This window comes from Salarias fasciatus, chromosome 9, assembly GCF_902148845.1.
Source record: "Salarias fasciatus chromosome 9, fSalaFa1.1, whole genome shotgun sequence".
NCBI lineage: Eukaryota > Metazoa > Chordata > Actinopteri > Blenniiformes > Blenniidae > Salarias > Salarias fasciatus.
Genome location: NC_043753.1, coordinates 5,161,072 through 5,177,328, shown reverse-complemented (window position 1 = coordinate 5,177,328; position 16,257 = coordinate 5,161,072). Strand labels below are relative to the sequence as shown.

Sequence of the window (16,257 nt, the reverse complement as noted above, 5' to 3'; positions counted from 1 at the left end):
CTTCCATTGCCTTCTGAAATGTTGCTGTGTCTGAGGAAACTGCTGGATGACAGGTGGATTTGATAATTTATTAAATAAGAAAAGTCATTGTTCATCATTTAATTTCGACTCGATATGAAACTGAGAACTGAAGAAAAAGACTTTAAATTGTTGGTTTCAGCTGCAGCACTTCTGTTTGGTTTTTTAAACAGGGAGACAGGATTTTAAATTAGGAATCCAAGTCAGCTGGATCGCTCTAGCACACTTTGACAGACCTTTAACTGTGAAATGTAAATATAACCTTATAACTGGACCAGGGCTTCGGGATTAGCTGTTGGGTGGAGATCATCGCCGATCCAGCTGGTCTGAAGAGCAGCTCCCGGTAAACGGAGCATCCAGCCGCTGTCTGCGGAGAGTTAATGTGTCGGAGACCCTGACGGGGCTGAGAGCCATCCTCCAACCTGTTTATCTGGCCCATCTCCATTTGGTGTATTACACTACTGTTCACTGATATTCACCTCGCCCTGGGCGGCAGCAGCAGCACCAATAACACCTCCACCATCCTTCAGACCCGCCGCAGAAACATCCCCCGAACCAGGAGACGTCAATGAATCAATGTCAGCCCCGAAGCACACGGCGATGCTCTGATTGTTTGAGTGGGATTAGGAGGCCAGGGGCTGTGTCTATGTGTGTGTGTGTGTGTGTGTGTGTGTGTGTGAGACAAAGAGAAGCAATCGGACTCGGCCTGGATGAGAACCGAGATTGTTGATTGACCGTCATTGTTCTTATCTGCTGTTGAACTGTCTCTCTCCTCCTCTGGACAGAACGTAATCTATAGTCTTCCTCACGTTCACCATTCTCACCAATAATCAAGAATCTCCAAACGACGACATTCCTGACACATAATGTCACATACAACTTGCTGGGTGGCATTTGGTATCTTTTCCCTTCAATAATCAACACTGCTGTTAATTTACTGTAAAAGTGGATAATTAATCCAAAGGAGAGCCGCTGTGTGTGTGTGTGTGTGTGTGTCAGTGCGGATCATCACCGCCTTGAGCGTTCTGTAAAGGAAGCTGCCACGGAGAGTTAAGGTCCTCGGTATAAAACGCTAATTGTGTAACTGGATTACGGCGCTGGAAAACGAGACTCAATTATCTTTGTCACATTTAGGCGCCGTTAACGTCATCGGGAGTCGGTGTGAACATGTGTCTGCCGTGACAGCAGGAAGACAGAAATGTGTGTTTTTTTTAATTGATGTGTCGCCGACAAATGAAGCATGAAGGTGAAGAAAAAAGAATGATTGACAGAACAGCCATCCCTCTCTGACCAGGGTTTAGGGGTCAGTTTTCAAAACAACGGTGCTCAGAGTCACTTTGTCTTAATCTAAGGAGGAACACACCACCGCCATAGTCGAGTTCTTCTGCTCATAGATGGACAGTAACAAACATGGCGGCTTCCAGAGTGTCATGACTCCCAGAAGCTTTCAAGAAGAAGTTTTCATCCAATGACAGCCTTGATAAGGGAGGAAAGCTCTGACCTGGACTCACTGGAGGGAGTGAGAGACACCCCAACACCCAACACCCCTTTCACAGTGATGGACTGAGTCCTCCGAGGTCTGAGAACCAGACTGCAGGACGCCGTGGTACGAAACAAGCACCAACCTCCACTGGTAAAACATGAAGAGCATGGCGATGTGCAGAAAAGCTGTAAAACCAGGGAAAATTCCAGCAGGGGGCGATGATGCTGGTTTCAAAAAGAGCCCGGGTCTCATTGGAACCCATTCAAAAATGCTGATTTTCAGAGTGTAAATAAACTGATTGATATAGTGAGTGTGTGGTCAGGTAAAACGACGCCGTCCATTACGTAGAGACGGCCTTCTGTTCTCCTACCGTTCAGTCTGATCTCATTTACATCTGACATCGCCGCTGATATAAAAAAGGAGTTTTGAATGAAATTGCCCTGCACAAACACGTATGCATGGCTAAAGCAGTATAGAAGTCCAGGTGAAGAGTCGCACGCAATACTGTGCAATCATCCTCGATTATCTGATCTGATATTATTCATTTACATGACTGGGTTCCATCCGGTGTGCTTTCAGAATGACTACACAGTAATCAAACATTTCTAATTTGTGCCGCACATTGCGGATTGATTTTGGACTGTTCATGTGACAATCAACAATGCACATCATCATCATCATCATCATCATCAGCAGCAGCAGCAGCAGCAGCAGCAGCATCCATACTATGAACACTCAGTTCTCCTTGTGCACTATGTAAGAAATACCAGTTTTTTTTTTTACCTCATGCAGTTGAGCGACTGTCTTATTTCATCTTATATCTGATCAGTTTGTCATCTGTGCACATGAACATCATGAGCTCCATGAACGGACATCGTCTTTAATACATTGTATTAAAGCAGAAACTTTCAAAAGAATTGTTGTATTTTCACCTGAAATGTCATGTAAACAGGACTTTAGAGCAACAAGTATCAAACTGTGGGGAAAAGTTTTTCTACACACACACACACACAGCCCCGGTGGATGTGTGTGTTTGGCAGTGTATTATTAATGACTTGCAGATCCACGGCAGGGAGGGAGGAAGAGGGAAACCATCCTCCTGGCTGGAGCGCGCTCTGCGGCACCTTTCCTTCCCTCCACTGTCGATCACGCCGAGACAGAGGAATCGGCTTATTGTAAGTGAGAGAACAGCGGCTCGGCGCTCAGAGCTATGAATATCCGCGCCGCGTGTCAAAACAGAGCTGATGGTCCCTGCGATAGCTCGTTAGTTTAGGTGTTTGGGCCAAACACGCTCTGGCTGAGCCGCTGATGTGTTGGCACAGAGAAAAACACTATATGACCAGCAGATATTATATTTCCACGGCCCCGGAGACGGATCCTGCCTCCCCTTTGTCACTCTTGTGTTGCATAACAGCTCGCAGTGTCAGTTACTCAATGCGCCGGAGCGCAGTGTGTCGCCGAGCCCCGGCTCCTCACAACACATCTTTCATCCGGCAGTCTTAAGAGGACACTAAAATGACAGAATTTGAATGGGCTGTTTTCAGGGAGAAGATAAAAACTTACAGTCGCCGCCAGTGTCTGACAATAATAATCATTTCTAAAGCCCCTGTCACCTGCCGCCGCCGATCCGCCCCGGCCCGTATCTCAGCCTTCCCCACACACTCCCCCGTTTGATGGATGAAATAAAAGCCGCTGTGATTGTGTCAGTATATTATTCCCTTCAAGATGACCCCTTTTCTCAGTCTTTATCGGCTGATATAACTTTGGAGGTGCAGACAGCGTTTACAGGAGGGGCAGATTTATGGCGGGGGTGGGTGGAGGGGGGCTTTTATGGCGCTGCCTCACCACTCACACTCACTGTCTGCTCAGTATGGTCGAATCATCCCGGCCAGAAAACAGCAATTACAGTCGGAGGATGTGGAGCCGGTCTGCGGTCGTTAATACTCTTTTAGCAGTGAACAGCTGCTCCGACTCCACAGCTACAGCTAAAGCAGAATATTAATTAGTCCTCCGTGAAGGGAGCTGCGTCATTTTTGTACCAAATTTTACTTCCCAAATCAATACACAGCATTACGTCTTTACTAACAGGCTCTGCATTTATTTAACCCACTCTGTGCCGTTTCTTTCTTATCGGACTGAGAGGGAATCGTCCTGTGGGCCTGCATGGCAGTGTATTGAATTGTTTCTATACATATGTGTGAATTTATTGAATATTTGAATAAAAATTTTGAATGTGCAATTTTATACCTGCTGATCTCTGTCTTTATCTGTTTTTTTCTACATATCTTATTGGTTCAATAAGTAAAACTTGTCCATATTTCCGTCCAGTTGCCGTGATGTGTGTTGGGTTTTGGTTGCTTTAATGGTGACAGTGTGCGAAAACAGGTTCTCATTCAGTCATGGTTCTGATATTTTTTGATTTAGTACTTTCTTAGATGTAAGTTGATGTGACTTGTATTGGTGAACGGTGCACACCAACATCGATACTGATAAGTGCCACCTATCGACCGTAACTGCATTATTAATATATCGGTCAAAATGTCCATATTGGTGCATCTGTTGTATTTGGCGTCTGCAGACAGCGAAAGGTTAGTTGTCGTTGTTGATCTTTAAGAAAGCAGTGTGAGAGTATCTCTAATCTTTGAGCCACACATGATCTGCAAACAGCCTGCAGGTCAATATTTATCAAAGTCCGGCTCTGCTGGAGGGCGAGAGGCTGCCGGCTTTTATCAGGAATATCCATGCATACCTGCGTCCTGGTCCTGCCGGCTCACAGGGATCGCTTTGATTTGCGGACGACAGCCTCACTTTTCGTGATCCGTCCCATCATTTTGCAATTTGGTGCAGCAGCGATGACAGTTTATGTGATCAAGCAAACAACGTTCTGTCCGTCCGATCGGACGGGTCCAAACCAAGGCCAATATCAGCCCCATATATTGGTCTGACACTGCTAATAACCTGCACACACACTCACACACTCACACACGGAGCCAGCTTGAGGCCATCGATTGGCCGTTGCAGGGATGAAATTCCCAGATAAAGCGGCGTCTGAAGAGTCAACAGACGGACGCCTTCTTCTTCCTCCTCTCCAAGCGCCATGAAACACATCTGCCGTTCTTTTGTACCTGCTGCCGCTGACATTTTAAGCTGTGGCAATGATTTTTTTTTTCTTTTTCGAGCGAGCGCACACACACACACACACACACACACACACACACACACACACACACACACACCGTTCACATAACGCTACCTGACAGCCCTGCGATCGATACGCTGGCTTTACAGTGGAAATCCACACCCTGGAGTTTGTGCAGGCAGAAAGTCCCAAAGCCGCTCCGAGCTCCAGTGAAGGAAACCGAGAATTACTGGAGATGCAGAACATTCATATTCAGTGCTTATTATCCATGCTTATTTATTCACTTTATCTGTTTTGTTTTTTATTAATAAAAAATCGATATTTAAAAAGAAAATCACGTTTATTTACACTAATATGTTGAGGATTACACTGCACAACTATTAATAAGGCTAAACTCCTCACTGGTTTTCTGGGCCGCAATGAGAGAATAAAAAGGTTTTATATTCCGTCTGTCTGAAATGAGTTTTATTTTGAAAAACGCTTCACTTCCGTCAGTTTTGTTTCCATGTGTCGTTCAGCCTTTTGTTTAAAACGAGTCCGTGGTGCAAAAAACACGAGGCTCACTCTTCTAAAGTATCGATGAAAGAACCGTTTAAATTTAAAATGCAGCCAGGGTGAGTTTGGTACTGGGGTTCGGTACCTATGCCTCATTATAATTAAGTTTTTCCACCATCTCTTCCACTTGTTGGTTTTTCAGTGTAAAAGCGTCATCAGATGACTACAAAAAAAAGTTTAATCGAACTGAAACTGGGATGAATTTGAATTTGAAAGGAAAATAAATCTTCTATATGAAAAACTCTAAACTGTGGAAAATATCCTGTGACCAAACACCCTGAACCGTATAAGGAGCAACCGGACGCCACGCTGTAACCTCCTCATCAAGCCTCTCAAACCAGCGGCGGGAGGAAACAGCGCGGTCTTCTGAGCGAGGCGCCGCCCCTCAAACCCTCCGGCTTTAAAAACATTTAGAAGAAAGACAAGAGCCTGACGGCCGACGGGGAGCCGCCTGATCACTCTTTCATTTTACCGCACGGGGGAGAAAATAATCACATCGCGGTTCGGTTTCATTCGCCTCACTTGGTTTTTCTCTCGTCTCGGTGGCTTTTTTTGAGTCGGGATCACCGGGGACGACTAGTGACACAAAGAATCATCCTGTTAGAAGGACACACACACAAGTGAGAAATAATTAATATAACTTTTACACTGAAGGAAAACCTTGATAAAGAACAGAATTCTTTTACAAAGTTTGACGGCAGATTTTTTGGCTTTTATGCAACTGGAGTTTCATGAAAGTGGAGAGAGTCGGCCTGACGCAGGACTTCAGCTGAAGGTTTTTAGATTCAAAGGAAAAAAAATGAGAAAACTCTCAGGGGAAACATGCAAACTGCACCCTGAAAGAGAACTGAGCAGGAATCAGTGCAGCAAATTCTCATTAAACTTAAAAGATTTATTATTTACTTTCTTAAATTACATTTCAGGAAACTTCACTCTTTTTTTCCGCCGCAGCTTTGTGAAGATCTGTAATTAAAAAACTGATTCCAGTTGTTAAGAAATTAATCTCAGTTTTGCATCAGTTGAAAGCTCATGTTTAAAAAAGTGTCTTCAGAACGTATTTATCAAACGTCCTCTCAGAGAAGGCGGCGTTCCCTCCGGATCGCAGCACGTGTTCTCGACGGCTTCTGCTCTGATGTAACGGCCATCGACCGTTAAAGGCTCAACAGGAGAGACGTGACCTTTCAGGAGATTCACACATCCAATCAGCGGCTGGTCACAGCCATTGATCAGAGCTTTAACACACCTGTTTTCATCAGACTCAGCAGCTCCCTCCCTCATTAGGCCCCCCTGGTAAGACGGTGATCGGGTGGCTTGGACTCGTCTACACTCCACCTGGGTTTGAACTCTTCTCTCTCTGAGCTGGGGGGAAAAAAAGGAACTATTAAATATTGAGCCGAATCAAAACGAATAAGTTAGGAATGCGGGAAGACGACTTCGTTAAAGGACGAGAACGAGCAGCAGCTCTGGAGCCACATGAGGAGCTTCAGCTCCAAGAAGACATTCACTGCTTCATCAACATTTTGTTTTCATCTTTCATTCATTCATTTTTTATTTTTTTCACAACTGATTTTCAAGAACAATCTGATCTCCAAGAAAAATGACAGCAGCAGAAGGTCAAACCGCTGAAACAGCCAGAAGGCCTGGAAATGAGTGAAAAAAAATACCCAGAAAAATGAAGGAAAAATGGCATTAAGTCACAAGAATTGTTAGTTTTTTATTGGGAAGGGAAAAAAAAAAAGAACAGAGCAAAAGGAAAAGGAAAAAAAATAGGAAAAAGTTCATAAAAGTAAAGTAAAAAAGAAGAAAGTTAAATTAGGGAACACATGAGGGGAAAGAAAATTGTTCCTATGTCTGAATAGGATGGGTCAGTGTGGAAAACAGGAATTAATAAAGCATCAATTTATTTTTTGTAGTTTTAATGAAGTGAAATCCATCAGCCCTGACCCAGAGTTGCTCGTATGGCCACCATTCCATCTACTGGTGGGAATAAAAAAAACTCTGCTTAAAGGTATAATACACGATTTTGATTTCCGGGTGAATCACCTAAATAATTGGTGGGTCTGTTTGTCAATCATTCTGACGAGCTGCTTTCGTAAGGCGGTTCTCCGTGCTTGCGCCCAATCAGCTTCTCCCTTTTGCGCATTCAGAGTGTTTATGTAGCCGGTGAGCTTCTGAGCTAGTACTTACCGATGGCGAGTCTGACATAATGAAACTGTAACTGTTTCGGAAAAAAAGCTTTATTTATGAGCGAGGCGGATCGCAGAAACTGTAAACAGAGCCATGCACGCCGGAGAAGAGGAGATCGCGCTCGTACACTTCCGCGTTTCCTGGGAGAAGCAGGAGAGCTGGGCGGATGGTCTGGCGCATGCGCGTTGTTCAAAAAGTGAGTAACAGACTTGGGGCTTCGTCTTTTCGAGAAAATCGTGTATTAGACCTTTAAACAATGATATTTTGGTTGCTCTATTTGCAGTCATTGTAAAAGTAAAAATTGTAGCATTTCATTTGTAACTCTAGTCTAACTATCAATGTCGGAGGAGTAGCGCCGTTACACTACTTGTTCCCATCAAAAGTAATTTAACTACTTGTAACATTCGTCACTTGTAGTTATATACCCAACTCTGAGAACCATCATGGTGTTAAATAAAGAAGTGGGAGTCAATGAGTTCATGGTAATCCCCGTGTAGCAGCAGGCAGAGAAGTTTCATTGACAAAACTTCAGTTTTTCTATGTAAAACATTTTATTTCTGTTTTTCCCCATTTCAGAAAATACTGCAGAAACATTTTATTTGATGAAAAATCGAAAACGACGCATCTTTCTGGATTCACAAAACGGTTCCAACCTCGGTTTTCCTCGAAACTTACGCCTAAAATGTAACAAAACTTTTGCGTTTTCACTTGAAATGGTTGCCATGTGAACAGGCCCCGAGTTTAAAGTACCGGCAGACTTCATCTTACTTACTTACTTGCTTAGTGCTCCAGCGAGGGTCAGGGTATCCCGTCCCAATGCGTTGAGCCGACCAGGTGAACCAGATTTTTCCATTGTTGGCGATCTTGTGCCAGCTGCTCTGCATCCTCCACAGTAACTCCCTGTTGTTGGAGGTCGCCCGCAACGACGTCGAGCCATCGGGTTCGGGGTTTCCCTCGTGGTCGTCTCCAGCCCACGGGCTTTGGGGTAAACTGGAGAATGGCTCATGTCGGATGTTCTGGGGATAGACGAAGGACATGGCCGAGCCAGCAGGTGCGGCGTTGTGCGACCAAGGAAGATGCTCGTGGCTGGCCTGTGCGGGCTCTAAGCACTTCATTGGAAACTGGCTGGGGCCACCTGATGTTCTCCATGGTTCTCAGAGCCCTGCTATCAAAGCCATCGATTCTTGCGGCCAGAGTGTCGTTCAGGGGCCACGTTTCTGAACCATAGAGCAGGATGGAGAGTATGGCTAAGTTGTAAATCCGGAGCTTCGTCTTGCGTGAGATGGTCTGGTGCCGCCAGAGTGGTTTCCAGAGAGACTGCAGAGCAGATGCTGCCAGGGCTCGTCTGCCATCAATCTCTGGTTTTAGGTCCCCGCTGTCTGTCACCATAGACCCCAGCTACACAAAGTTCTTGACAGGCTCTACGATGTCACTCCCGGTTTGCATGGGAGGTGGATCTGATCCATCACCGACATGCATGAACTTGGTTTTAGTCCAGCTCACTTGGAGGCCAAGCTGTGCTGCCTCCTCACAGTAAATGCCCAGAGTGTCTCTTAGCTGACTGTAGGTTGTGCTGAGCAGGATGGTATCGTCAGCGTATTCTAGGTCCGTCAGGTGGTAGTTGCCAAATGACACTCCGGGTACGCGCTCGCAGACCTTGGATATCAGATGGTCGATGGTGCAGTTAAAAAGATCAGGAGCCACACAGCCCTGGCGAACGCCACTAGAGATAGCAAACCAGTTGGAGTCAATGCCGTTAATACGAACACAGCTCTCTGCGTTGCTGTAAAGCAGCTTGAACAGAGCGATAATCTTGGGTGGTGCTCCGAGGGTTTGGAGGATGTTCCACAGTGAGGAGTGGCAGACGGTGTCGAAGGCAGCCTTCAGATCAATGAATCCGATATACACATGGCGGTCTTTACGGAATTCATGGGTCTTCTCTATCAGCAGACGTACGGCAGAGATGTGGTCGATTGTGGAGTGATTGGCATAAAGCCAGCCTACTGGGGACGGCGGCGGCTTCTGATCGCTGGAAGGGCATGGTTAAGCAAGATCCTGGTGAAGACCTGGCCAGGGATGGAGAGCAAGGTAATGCCTCTGTGGTTTCCGCAGACAAGCCTATCACCCTTACGTTTCCAGAAGGGCAGGATGATCCCTCTGGTCCAGTTGGTGGGCAGCTGCTCTGTTTCCCATGCCTGATTGAATAGGTGGGTTCGCCACTCCACCATGCCATCACCAGCTTTGACCATCTCACCGGTGATGGCACAGATGCCGGGGGCTTTCCTGATGTTCAGCTTTTTCAGAGCAGCTCTCACTTCCCCGGGTGTTATACCCTATAACACCCTATAACATAGACTTTATCAGTGAAACTAAAGATCCATTTGAAGGATCAGTATTTCTCTCAGAGTCACATGTTGTGCTGAGAAAGTGACGTTTCAAACCAGGATAAACATGGGATCAAAATGTAGAACAGGACGACTGAACATGAAGTCTGGGTGTAGGAAAGAGGCCTGGACACCCCTCCCTCCACTCCTCCACCCTTCTTCCTTTCCTCCACTCCTCCATCCTTCTTTCCTCCGCTCCTCCATCCCTCTTCCCTCCCTCCACCCCTCCTCCAGCAGTAAACACCGGGCTGGCCCTGGCAGCCTCCTGACGCTACCAGACTTTGATCTACTGCGACCTTTTAACAAATTCTCCTTTTCCTGGCGGAGCTGAGGGGATCGAAGGCGTCTGGGGAGGAGGAGGTGCTCTCCGAGGAGACGGAGCGGCGGTGAGACAAATAGGCAACAAAGTGAGGACTGAAAGAGCGGAGGTGGAGGCTAAAAAAAAAAAAAGAAAGAATAAAAAGTGGCGGCCATCAGAGCGGTCTGCGTTTCCCCCTCCGCCCTCCTCGTTTAGCCGGCGTGGCAACATTTCAGGCCGGGCTGCTCATCGGGAAGCTGTCTGCCCACGTTGACACATCACTTCCTGAACCTCCGGCGCCGAGGATGGAGAAGCAGCTGACTGCAGCACATTAACTACCCCGGGTTTGGAACCGCCGACAACCCGAGCCCACAGCTCCGCTCGCCAGAGTCCATTACTCACAGAGCGGAGACGCACGGGGGCGTTGGAAACACTCTGGTAAGGGTTCACACACACACACACACACACACACACACACACACACACACACACACACACACAGTCCAACTTCCCAAAGTTTCAGATCATGAGAAGCAAACCAGCGAGAAGCAGAAGAGATTCTGACTGAGCCGGCCTTCAAAAACTTTTCATCATTACATGAATAACTTTGTCAGATCAGTCTTTTTCTGAGTGTGACGTCTTCTCGGAGGATCCAGAGTCTGTTTTTTCATGTGATTACATACTTTTCAGTCTGATCGATCCCCCCCTCGCCCCCTTCAGCTGCCTTTGCTTCTAAAAGTAGGGACGTTCAATATATCGGCGTGGATATCGGTATCGGTTCAATCTGATTTTAACAGCCGACATTCATTTACACTGAGTTCAAGTTGATTTAATTTGGGTAAAGTTATAAAACCTCATCAAGGTATTTTAATTTGTGATTTAAGATTAAAAATGTCAACGTGAAACCAAACTTTCATGGAGGAACTTGTGACAAGTTTTAAATATGATTCAAACTGAAACTGTTATTTAATTTCGTCTGTTTTGCATTTGAAGTTTTGTAAAACGAATTAATTATTTACTTTTTCATATTCGCTGTTTATACGGTTTTCAGTCGACTTGAACTCATGAACTTTCATCTGAGAAATAAAAAATCTTCTTCCTGTGATGTTTGACAGTATGACCTGAGACTGACTGAAATTAGAGCAGAGTTGTGTTGAGTTCCATTCGGAGCAGCAGCCTTGCTCTCAATCAGCTGATTTGCATGTCAATAAATCCTCCATGCGCAGCGTCAACTCCTTGACTCGTCATCTTAGTCCCTGACTCACCATAAAGCTCTGTCCCCTCAGTGGAGACACTGGACTCTGCTGGATTTCACTGTGAGGAGGACCAATGCTGTTTACTTCCAGACGAAGGCCCAGTTTACACGGCAACGTTCCAGAAGTGTTCTCTGTCTCCATGGTAACAGCAGACTCAGCCTCATGTCTTCTCATCCTGATAAAGCAGAGTCTTCTCCTGTTGTCTCTTCAAGACGAAGCGCATCAGGAACCCCGGCAGGCGCCGGGGGTTCTCAGCGCCAAAACAGGAAGTGCTGTGACTCACTTCCTTCTCTCACATTGTCCCAGGCATTTTGGGAATCAGCTTTAATTCATTCCAGCTCTCAGACGTTCGCCGCTGCTCCGCAGCTGCTGGCATCGTGTGAAAATCGTCTTTGTGGCGGTCCTCATTGTAATTTAGTCACAAACTGCTTCTGCAGCCTCGTCAGCAGCAGCAGCAGCCACCTGCTTCTCTGTGACTCGCAGAAATCCACCGCACGTCACAATCCAGCACACAAACTGGGAAAGGTTACTGAATCCAAACTTGAACTGCAAATCACATTAAAATCATGCAAAACTGAAAATATCAAAAACAGCCGCAGTTAAGTGTGGAAATGTCTCAACATAGTAGACGACAGGATTCTGCTATCTGTCTAAAAAGTCCTTCAAGAACTTTACCTGTCAATGTCCAGAACTGATGTGAAAAGAGAGAAAACTATGAGCAGAGGACTTTGTAAAACCCAGACTTAGTCACATTAATGGGTTGATTTTTAACAAGTTTTATTTAAAATGTAATTTTGGTCAAGTTTATGGAACAATTTAGAAAAAGAATTCTAAAGAATCTAATTCACATGCCAAAGAGGGAGGAAATGGAAGTGATGGATGAGAGGTGGAGGAGAGAGGGAGGAGGTGGAGGAGGTGGAGGAGAGAGGGAGGAGGTGGAGGAGGTGGAGGAGAGAGGGAGGAGGTGGAGGAGAGAGGGAGGAGGTGGAGGTGGAGGAGGTGGAGGAGAGAGGATGGAGGAGGTGGAGGAGAGAGGGGGAGGTGGAGGAGAGAGGGAGGAGGTGGAGGAGAGAGGGAGGAGGTGGAGGAGAGAGGGTGGAGGAGGTGGAGGAGAGAGGGGGAGGTGGAGGAGAGAGGGAGGAGGTGGAGGAGGTGGAGGAGAGAGGGAGGAGGTGGAGGAGGTGGAGGAGGTGGAGGAGGTGGAGGAGGTGGAGGAGAGAGGGAGGAGAGAGGGAGGAGGTGGAGGAGGTGGAGGTCTCACTCAGGAAACCCTTCAGTGGCCCGTTGGGATTCAAACCTGTGAAGCTTCAAACACAAATTCTTACTGCAGACTCTTACCTGCAGACACTGATTTCGTGTGTGTGTGTGTATGTGTGTGTGTGTGTGTGTGTGTGTGTGTGTGTGTGTGTGTGTGTAGAGCTAATCCCTTCCCTCCTCAGCTCTTTATAAAGGTCTCTTCTTCTCCAGCTCTCTGCTGTGAGCTCCAAATGAATCACTCACAATTAATTACTGGTGTGAGTGCCGGGGGGGCTGGAGCCCCCCCCCCCCCCCCCCCCCACCCCCATCACACACACACACACACACACACACACACACACACACACACACACACACACACACCCTGGTGGGTCTACTGCCTGACAGGGAGGCTGGATCCAGCATGTCCTGCTCAGAGGGAGGCTGTTTGTCCCAGTCAGCAGGGATCACCCCCCCCCCCCCCCCCCCCACACCACCCCCACCCCCACCCCCCGGCTGCTCCACCCCCCCTGCTGCTCCGCCCCCAGATCTGTCCGTTAAGACAAGATAACAGCTGATAGCGACGCCGCCGCCCGCTGCTCGGTGGACGGATACAAACCTCCTCCTCTTCTCACCTCCATCATGTTTCCCTCCTCTGATCAGAGCAGAGCTGCTCTTTACACAAGATCACACACACACACACACACACACACACACACACACACACACACACACACACACACACGCGCGCGCACACACCAACTCCGAGGACAAACGGGACATTTTCACCTGCTGCATCTACTTCATGAAGTTTTGCATCATTTCCACCTTAAGACCAGCAGGATGTCGTTCAGTGTATCGTCCGACAACTGATCAATCACTGCAATATTCACAATAAATAACTTCAAAGAGAATCAATGACTTCAGCCCTGCAGCCCTGGAGGTTCTCATTGTTATTAAAATTGTCAAACCTGACTCCAGTCCTGCTGCGTTTCTCTCCGGGTTGTTTTTCTGAGTGTCAGAACCGATACCTGACACTGATATCGGTATTGATCCATCAATAGAAGGTCACGGTGCTGCTTCATCATTTCTCTTCTCCTCCTCATTCATGAATCTGTTGATTGCTCTGATGTCAGCTTGACTGGAGTGTTTTACTGAGAGGAAACCAGAGAACCTGTTGAAACTGTCTTCTGACGCCGTCACTTGCAGGAGCATGGATCAATCAGTAACCGTCCGCCTTCAACTTTTTTTCTTTTATTTTTTCATTTTTCCACAATTACAGTATTAATGATTGTTTGTCTTTTGGCCGTCTTTCTTTCGAAGGCTGTGAGCTCCCCAGTGCTGTCATGTGACTGTAGACGTCAATATGATGAATCTGGAATGATCCTGGCGGGAGAGCAGGGGTCACGGGGTCACTGACAGTGGCACTAAACACTGGTACGTAATGAATGATCAGTGTAAATGAAACACGGCCGTGTGTGTGTGTGTAGGTGTGTGTGTGTGTGTGTGTGTGTGTGTGTGTGTGTGTGTGTGTGTGTGTGGGTCGATGTAATGAAATTAAATCAAAATAGCCGTGTTTTGGATTCACACGGCGTGAAAATAAGCGTGAAATATTCATATCAAGATGCTTTTGGACGTATGCATATGTGCGTTTTGTTTGGGCGCTGCGTGGGCGGCGCCAGTTTTTAAAACACCAGCCAAGAGGGAGATTGCAACAAAACACACACACACACACACACACACACACAAAAGAAACAAAGCAGAGATTTATTCATTGTCTGCGTCTGAATTCTCCCCAACGAAAACAAATTGGAAGGAAAAATAAAGATGGAAACATAGGGAATAAAAAAAAAAAAACCTGTGGACTCCCCAAACCTCGGGGCAAGAGAGAGCTGTGCTGTGAATACAGAACGCACACACACACACACACCACCCCCTCACACATGTTCAGTACCTGGAAGGTTTGACCTGAAGGAATAAGGTCAGAAAATCTCCCATCATTCATCACTCCATCAGGAATCACTAATTAAATCCTCCGTCTGTCCCTCGTTTCACTCTTCTCCATCTTTCCTTTGTCTTCTCTGTCAGTTTTAATCGCATTAATCATGATTAATTTGTGGAGGGCTGTCGATGATTGTTTTTTTAATTGCGATTAATCTCAGAATTATGGTTTGGGTTAAAGATAATAAATATGTCTTATTAAAACTCATTTTCCTTACATTGAAATTTGTTATCTTCTTCATTCTACTGTTCAGGTGAATTATGAAGATTAGATTCTTCATCTGAAGCTGAAAATGTTAAAAACATCCTCCTGTGGCGTTGATGTTCTGAACTTTTCAACACCCACAGAGATATTGGAACTGGAGTTCCTTTGAGCAATTCGACTTTAAAACGTTGGATGGTTCAAATCCTACATTCATGTTTTCTGACGTGAAACTGCTCCACTTCAGTTAAATCATCCAGATAAAGACATTTTTGTGCGCAAATTTGGTGATTTTGTGAAACGATGTGATAAATCACGATTGTTTGTGGTCAGAGTAGTGATCGCTTTAAAAAATCAGTCGATTGACAGCACTAATTTTTACCAATAAATGAAAAAAAATTGTGCTTTTGTGACAAACTATAACTGATGTATGGGGTGTGACACTCAGCTCACGAGACGATATTTCAGTCACGAGACGAGACGAGATTTCCTCTTTGCTTTAAAAAAAACTAAAATGCCAAATATATGACTGGAAAAACAAACCTGTTTTATTTAACAGTCAAAAAACAATACAAGTGCATTTTGAAGTCCAAGTGGTAGTGTCCCCTGGAGACAGGCGTCTCTTTAGAGGGACAGGCTGAGGACTAAATGGAGGACATGTTCTTGAGTGAAATTTGTGAAATTTTAACTTTTTAATGCTGAAAATACAGATTTGAAACTACAGATCAATTTCTGAATCGTGTTGGTAAAACCGCAGTTAAAACGGAGCAGAAATCTGCAACCTTTAAGAACAAATCAGTACATTTTATTCATTAATTTATACCAAATCAAATTTACCTTGAAAAAGAGCACAAACGAAAAACTCTGTTTTGTTGCATTTATAAAGTTTCAGATATCATCAGTTTAAGATGGTAAACATTTCATTACGTTTTCAGCTCCTTTTGTTCTTGTTTTGTTCTTGATTTTAATGGTTTCATCCTTTTTTCCAGTGTAACCCAGACAAGTGTGAGAGAATATATGAAGATTATTGAATTATGGAATGAGTTTTGCAAAGAAGTGAAATTTATGTTTGTTTGAGTAAATGTTTACCATCTGACTGACAGAGATGAGGAATGACATGTATGAGTTGTATTTTATTTTTGTTTTGTTTTGAAGGGCGACACACAGGAAGTTCTGTGTCTGTGTTTTCTTATTGGCCGCCCTGGTGTATATTAGCTTGATTGACTGAATCCGGGGGAGGAGGTGTGTCCTATGCGTATGCTTGACGGCAGAAGCCACGGAGAGGAGACGCGGCCGTCGGACTAATTAAGCGTTTTCCCTGAGATCGCTAGCCCAGCGGCTGTCGGGGAACACGGAGTCCTGCGTTGTGGACCGGCGGTAGTCCGGAGCCACCCGATCTGGCCGGTTACAATCCTGTTTGGGCCATCAGCGCCGTAGCCTTCGCTGGCACAGCAGAGGCAGAGGGAGAGTTTGCCGCACAGGCAAACTCTGCAGACTC

General features: G+C 45.8%; 1 protein-coding gene across 1 annotated transcript in view; it reads left to right on the top strand.

Annotated features, from left to right (window-relative positions):
• LOC115393914 (NLR family CARD domain-containing protein 3-like) overlaps positions 1-16,257 on the top strand; it is a 167,707-nt gene that overhangs the window by 24,077 nt on the left and 127,373 nt on the right. Inside the window, exon 5 of the mRNA XM_030099020.1 lies at positions 10,382-10,408. Within this exon, the coding sequence (XP_029954880.1) occupies positions 10,382-10,408 (27 nt within the window). The remainder of the gene's footprint in view (positions 1-10,381; positions 10,409-16,257) is intronic.